This window comes from Tympanuchus pallidicinctus, unplaced genomic scaffold (genome assembly GCF_026119805.1).
Source record: "Tympanuchus pallidicinctus isolate F22 unplaced genomic scaffold, pur_lepc_1.0 scaffold3, whole genome shotgun sequence".
NCBI classification, from domain to species: Eukaryota; Metazoa; Chordata; class Aves; order Galliformes; family Phasianidae; genus Tympanuchus; species Tympanuchus pallidicinctus.
In genome coordinates, this window is record NW_026294747.1 from 44783984 (window position 1) to 44791243 (window position 7260).

Consider the following 7260-nt stretch of genomic DNA (forward strand, 5'->3'; position numbering starts at 1 on the left):
CTGATCTAATGCTTCTAGAAAGCCTGGTGCTAAACTCAGCATCTTAATAAGACAATAAAGGGCGTGTGGACAGATTGCTTTAAGGATTATGAGAAAAGAAAAAATAGGTTATACATATTTCATGATTGCCTTTTTTTGAGAGAGAGAGAGAGGAGAATTTAATACTTCAATAATAAATATATATAACCATAGCTACACATGATTTCTATTTAAGCATTCCTCTTATACAGTATGCTTTCTTTGGGAAAATAACGTAGGAAAAGGTCCTACTGTATTAGAATTTGACAAAATACCTCATGGCATCTTTTCATACATAAATGGAAGCACAAACTTTGACTCGTATTTCCATACGATGCTTGATTATTCCTCATCTGCTTTCAAATAGGTCAGGCATCAAAGGAAGATCTCTCAAAGGGAGATCTGATTGGCAAAATATCATTTAAATTTTTTCATGATAGCAAACAGATAGTATTGATCTGGGGTCCACAATGAAGAACAAACAAAGTCTCATGATATTTGCTTACGCAGTCATTTGTCACTGCAAAGCTGGACTTCAGCATGCTGTCCTGAATTAGCCCCACAATTTGCCAAGTACTTTTAAATGATATTCTGTACAATCGGTTTAGCTGTGTTACACTGAGATTAAGTCTGTATATATGCCCCGAGTTCTAGCCCAGCAGCTTTTACTAAATACTGAATAGATCAAAAACAGATGTCAGTAAGGAAGTTTTGTCACTAGTTTATGTGATTTTGGTGAGGGTTTTGAGTGTGAACATCAAGCAAGACTTGGATGACATACAGCTACAGTCTAGTAATACTGATAGTGGTAATTTAACACCAGAGACAAGTCAAAATCCCCCAAACAATCAGGACATTATTGTTTCAGAAATAGTCATTATTTTCATTGTATATTATTTCACATTTTAAGAGACTAAAGACTGCAAAGTTGCTATTTGTATTTATTTATTTATTTTTTTACTAATTTGAGATATGCTGTAGTGAAAAATCTAATAAGTATTTAACTGCTTTCAACAGCTTTGCATATTTTAATAAAATAACACACTAGCAATATACTAGACTCGTGAATCTTTTAAAGAAAAGGTACAAATTTCAAGTAACCATATGTTTTTATTCTATAGTATCAATCCACTGATAAAATCTAGTCTGATTTAAGAAATACTGCCTGAATTTGATGTGCATATCTATGATAGCTTTCTGAGTTCAAAACAGATTAACAGTCCCTAGAAAAGCTTTGCTGTTTTCTGTGAGAAGATAAAAATTTCTGTACCACAGCCTGACTTGTCTATCTGGAAAGTGCGATAATGAAATTGGAATCCGTAAGAGAAATGAGAAATGAAAGTGACAGCAAATCCATAAAAAAGAAACTGGTGCTATCACGTGGAATATTCCATCATTTATTTTATCTCAATACATTATCAATACCTCAGCAATGAAGAGCAACTTAATTGCTTAAAAGCTACATCATCCATGAAAGAGGCTACAGATCACTACATATACTGGAGAGCGTCTAGAAGGCACTATTACAGAACAGCTGAAAAGTGACTCATACTTTGTTAACAATACAAGTTACATACATTTGTAGACCAGAGGGGAAATCTGTGTCATTTGGGCAAGAAAAAGTAGTTCTTGCTTTTCAGGGGTTAGAAACGTGTTGAAAGTTGAAAGACACCAGTACACGTTGGTGTACACAAAGTTATTACTGGATCACAGGATCTTAGGTAGCTATGTGCAGAAGTACCTGTCCTCTGGGCAATCAGTTATTTTTTCAGAGGATTTACAATTTTCCCAATGAAGAGGATGGTATGAGCATATTTATCCACAATCATCAGGAGAAAGGGCCTGTTGAATCTGACTCGAGGAGGACGAGAAAAATCACCAGATCTCCATGTAATCTCCTTCACTGTGACTCCTGCTGCTTCAGTGCCATTCTCATGAACATTTAGCACAGCTCTGTGGATCACCTGCGAGGATATAAAGCACAACAACCTGCAGAGGGAGACCTGCCTGGGATGGGATCTGGCAGCAGCAACCTGAGGAAGTTCATCTCCAGCTCTTCCCTGCCCACTCAATCAACAATCACATCAGCCCTGAAAGCCTCCATCAACCAAGTGTGCAGAGAGAAATCTCTGTGCAGCAGATGGCCAAAGAGCACTCAAGATGACTGATGATGAGAAGTTCTGGAAGTAAAGAAAGCTGGCAATTTAGCCTGGACTAAGTTTTACATTTGGCAGCTTCACGTGTTATCAGAAATCTACCCTATCATCCAGCTGAAAAAACACTTTTTTTTTAGAGCACTAGAAGGGCAAGAGTAATTGCATTTTTGCCCTCTATTAGAGGGTATTTTACCAAAATTAATGTGCTATCTATAGATAATTTTGTTTAGTATCCAAAAAAACATCTAATGATATGTATGTCCTCCTTGTTCTTGATCCATGTGTTTGTAACCCCTTATCTGCGTGTTTGACTTCAGTTTTAGGAAAGGTATGTTTGTCTTTGTGGCAGATGCTTATGATTAAATCTTGCTTCAGAAAGACTGGGATAAGCTTTTCATTTTTTGTTTGTAATGGATTCCCAGAAATAGAAAAATTCTGTGATCACTATATTTCATGTGCTGACTTACTTTCGAAACCATCAGTCCAGGATCCTCTGTAATTCCTGACAGATCAGCTTGTTCAGTGAATACATCAATTATACCCACTTCTCTGACTATCTTTTTCACATCGTAGGTACCAGAAATAGAAAGTTTTGGAATATGTAGGTGTATTTTTCTGAAACAAATAACATCAAAAGGGACAAATTGTCATCTAGGTAATGTTCCTGAGTGGCTTCGCTTCAGTGACAATTCATTCATATTTTTTCTTAAATGACAAAAGTCTGCTGTTAGGTTTCAAATAGCCCTTTCTACCAGTATAGTTATGTAATGCAGAGGATTGGAGCAGTGTAAGTCCATGTTAAACTCTATATCCACAGTAGGTTTAAAGGATTCAGAGAAGACATAACTGTATATAAACTCTGCTACCAACAGAGCTTCACTAGGCAGTAGACATCCTATAAGATCATGACTTGTTCTAAGGCTGTTTGAACATAAAACAGCACAGAAACAGCACCTGTGCCAGCACAGAAACAGCTTGAGTATTAGTAAATTAATAAAATTCATCTTTCACACACAGCACTGCAGATCCCACCAGGCCCTCACCACTCTAATACCCAATACCTCAGAAATAGCTACTCCATTTAAGTTTCACAATGCCCATACAAAACAAGCCTCTGTTAACTTCATCACCACAATGCTGAGGATAAAAAGATCAATGCCCTGTTTGTTCACTATCCAGATGTATTTTTTGTTTTTGAGCTAAGAAAGGGGAAGTCCTGCGCAGAGACTGTAAGTGAACAGAGTTCAGTAAAATAATTCAGCTTTTCAAGCTCAATCTTGCTTACTGCTAAATAATGCAGTGATCTCTCACACTAGGAAAAATCTCTTACCTATCTTGGAGGAGCTTTTCCCATTTTGCCACAGTTCTTTTCAAAAGAGCATCTTCCACCTGTTTCATCTTCCCTTCATCAGGTAAAACAAACAATGCTGCAGCATTTCCATTGTAAGGAATCTGAACCAGCCAACAGGACAGCTCTTCATCAAAGTAATTTCTGTAGTAACCTTTCCGATACATCATGTCAACTTTCACAGATGTTTTCTTATCCACAAAAAAATCATCTTTTTTTGTGTATGAATCACTGAAGGGTTTCTGCCAATGAGCTTATGACAAAAAGAGAAAAATAATTCAGTGGAATAAAAAGACAAATTTTCATTACGAATAAAATGGAATCTAGTCCCACTCTTTCCCTTTGATTAGAGCAAACATTTTTTTTTTCCATATTACTTCACCCCTAGGTGTTTAATTACTTCCTACATGCCTGAAGACAGTTACAGAGAAATGATACTACAAACAACATCTTTCACTAATTCATGATTCTATCATCACATTAAATAATTTACCAAGTACAACAAAGGTATTTTCTAAAAGCAATCCAATCTCTTACTCAAACAAGTAAGGTCACAGACATCCTCACTGTTAACACACGTACATGATTTCACTGGAAAAATTTTTAGATACCGAACGTTTTCCTCAAAACAAATACTCAAATTACAGTTTCTTTCTTTTATTCTCTGCAATAAGCAGTGCGTCCAAGTTACAATCTTTGTACCCTTCAGTAATTCTTACCTTTAAAGAAGACATAGTTAACAAGAACCATTGCGGTGAGAGGATCAAGATTTTCTACTAGTTTAACAATTTTCTTATTTGTCTTTTCTTCAATATAACTGTTGATCTGGATCTCAGCACTAGAGGAGTTGTTAAAGTCAGCAGAAAGGACTTCAGACTGGTAAAAGCTTTTGGCATCCTCCAAGAACTTCTGTAGTGGTTTCAGTGTCTCTTCTATAAAAAGGACATTGCCCAGGCTTAGATGAAGATCACTATCTGAACGGTTCAGCATATGGAGGAGCTGGCAAAAACCTTCATGTATTTCTTGATCCTGAGTCTTTTTCAGGTTAAAGGCAAGCCCTTCCAGAATCTGTGTTAGTGTTGCTGACTTGGCACCCAGTGCCAGCATTGCAAGGGAAGCAGAAATGCTTATGGGTGAAAAGAAAATATTTTGATCAGTTGCTTCGGATGCAACCAGCTTGTAAAATGAAAATGCAAAATCAGCATTGCTGTGAACTACTTTGACAAAAGTTTTGTTTTTATTTGGAAAAACTCCTTCCCCGTGAGAACTGCTACCTGGGTAATGTGCTCCTTTAGAATCGTCCTGTTTATTGAGGTAGCGAGGATGCTGATGACATTGGACAACAGAATACAAACCAGCCAGCAGAAAACACAAGGAGAAGGTGGGTTTCATTTTCCTTTTACCCCTTCCTGGAAAAGAAATAAATACACCAAACATGACAGGGAAGTAAATTTCTTCATGCTTGCATGTTTCATACAACTAAAATGAAGCTCTCAAAGTACAACTGTCTGTTCTCAAAAACCCCGCCCTTTTGTTTCACATTCCTCATGCAGCAAACCCCTGAATGAATGTCTCCAGATGAACTGTGCATAACCACATACTCTCACAAAAGGAACAGTTTTGATCATAATAACCAGTGAAATAGATATATATAGAAGTGGGGTTTTTTTTGTTTGTCATTGTTTTTAAATCACTAATAACACAAAAAAACACAAAGAAAGTTTATGACCTTTTTCTCCAGAGAAAAGAGATGGGAGCCATTTTTATACCTGATAGTGCTGTTACTGCAGCTCTAATAGTCTTTCTCTCTTACTCAGAGAAATAGATAATGAAATGTGTTAAACTAAAATGTGATGTAAACACATATCGTACAGTTTAAGGCACAAAGTACAAGATAAGCCATTTTCTCAAAGATAAAATATTGAATCACTGTAGCAGCAAAGTCTCTATATGGATCTTTGCTGATTCCAAAGCATTTTTTTATTGGATGAAGTATTTTCTGTGCTAGTAGGCAGTTCATGCTTGTCCTTAACATATTTTGAATTTTTTTATAACAAATTGTTGTGTATACATTCCTTGTGTGTGGAAACACTTCCTTCCCAGGCAACAACACAAACCCCTGAGCTGATATATCCAAATGATCCAAGAAAATATTGAAGGAATACTCACAGTGCTACAAGAGGACCCTGCTGCATTCACTTTGTCTGCTCCAGTGTTCTCTTCATTGAACAAGATTCACCAGAGCACCTCCGTTAATCATTAATGACTTCAAATAAAAAAATATCAGTGAAGATACACAGCAAGCAGTAATGATGTTTTGAACATTTTGTCCAATCCAAGCATAATATTGTCAAATATTAGCTCTGATGAGAGGGACGATATCTTGTGGTGCTACCATGTTTGTGGGTTCTTGTAAGATGCTTGCTGTGTGGGTCTATAGAGAGAGCTGGGCCTCTCATGGCTGCATCCAAGGGTGGTGAATCCCCATGAAGACTGCCTAGAGCCTAGGCATGGTACAAATGGCAAGAAGAACTCAGCACAGCTCCATAAGAGCACAGCCTCCCTGTCTTTCATCCTCCCAGGTCCAGTCTTGGGAAGATAAAAAAATTAAAAAAAAAAAAAGAAAAAAAGGGGGGCAAGGCTGCTGACTGGGATACAATCTCTCTGTCAGTGTTCCCAAACAGGGTAAGCTGCCTTTAGATCTGTAAAACCCTTCTACCTTACAGTGCTCCTTTTTAACATAACATTTACTACAGGGGGTTTCTTAAAGGGACCAGATTGTGTGCAATTAGTAACGATCTTTAGATTCTTTAGTAACAGCAACAGACATGTGGCATGACTACTCTAATGAAACATTTCTAGCAGGTGCAGCTGCTTACCTGTTGCTGATGACCGTAGCCTGTGACTGGGTAACAGTGAAGTGGTGGTGTGGAAGAGTTTTCCTCCTGGTTTTTAGAGGAAAACAAAACCACAAATAACCCACCAGAAGAAGAAAAAAAAAAAAAAAAAAAAACACAGAAAAAGCATAAAAAGAATAGTGTGGAAGAGAAAAGGTGCTTGGTGGAAAGCTTTCTTTATCAGCACTGCTGTGTGAAAGACATGAGCTGTAACTCCAGAAAAGCTGCTGGTGCCTGGCCAGCTGCCCAGCAAATCAAGGCTAATTTGTTCAGATCAACAGTAGGCAACTGATAGTTCCACCCTGGGAACACAGGCTTGTTTAAAGGAGCACTTGAATAGGTACTGGACACAACTGTACATAGATCATGTGCTCAATAATGGTGATGCCTCCCAAAACACATTCAAGTTCCCTATGTTTCAATGTGTGGCAGCTAACACAGTGGGAAAGCACACGTGGTACATCCTGGTAAGCATTGGAGAAGGCAGGGAAGAGGAAAGAATGGGCAAATACGGGTACAGAATAGAAGCATAGTAACCATTACTATGTTTACTATGTAACTGGTACATCCAGTCTCAGAAATGAGACAAGAGTTCAGGACTTCAGAGTATCTCTATAGCCCTGTCATTTTATAGATGGCAAAATGTGTGCCTATTCCACTTGCCATCATTATTACATCAAGGCTAGGCAGTATTAATTCTGGTATTCCCTAAAACCCAAAAGTTTGGCCTTGTAACCCTTGTAACACTTTGCTAACATCCTTTGGTATATAGCAGACAATACTATACCCTCAGTCTCTCATTGTTACTAGAACATCACACTTGCAACAAATTGCTGTAGTA

General features: G+C 37.6%; 1 protein-coding gene across 3 annotated transcripts; it reads right to left on the bottom strand.

The window, feature by feature from the left end:
- Positions 1 to 1389: 1389 nt before the first annotated feature.
- LOC128085685 (alpha-1-antitrypsin-like) lies at positions 1390 to 5805 on the bottom strand. Of its 3 annotated transcripts, XM_052693423.1 has the most exons (6): positions 5692 to 5805; positions 4797 to 4931; positions 4242 to 4454; positions 3505 to 3775; positions 2642 to 2789; positions 1390 to 1982 (listed from the first exon to the last, which is right to left on the bottom strand). In XM_052693423.1, exons 2-6 carry the CDS (start codon positions 4912 to 4914, stop codon positions 1779 to 1781), a joined length of 954 nt encoding a protein of 317 aa, XP_052549383.1. In that variant the 5' UTR covers positions 4915 to 4931; positions 5692 to 5805; the 3' UTR covers positions 1390 to 1778. The 3 variants fall into 3 exon arrangements, with proteins under 3 accessions (XP_052549383.1, XP_052549382.1, XP_052549384.1); XM_052693422.1 differs by having other exon boundaries at positions 4242 to 4931; XM_052693424.1 differs by lacking the exon at positions 2642 to 2789 and having other exon boundaries at positions 1879 to 1982; positions 4242 to 4931.
- Positions 5806 to 7260: the final 1455 nt, after the last annotated feature.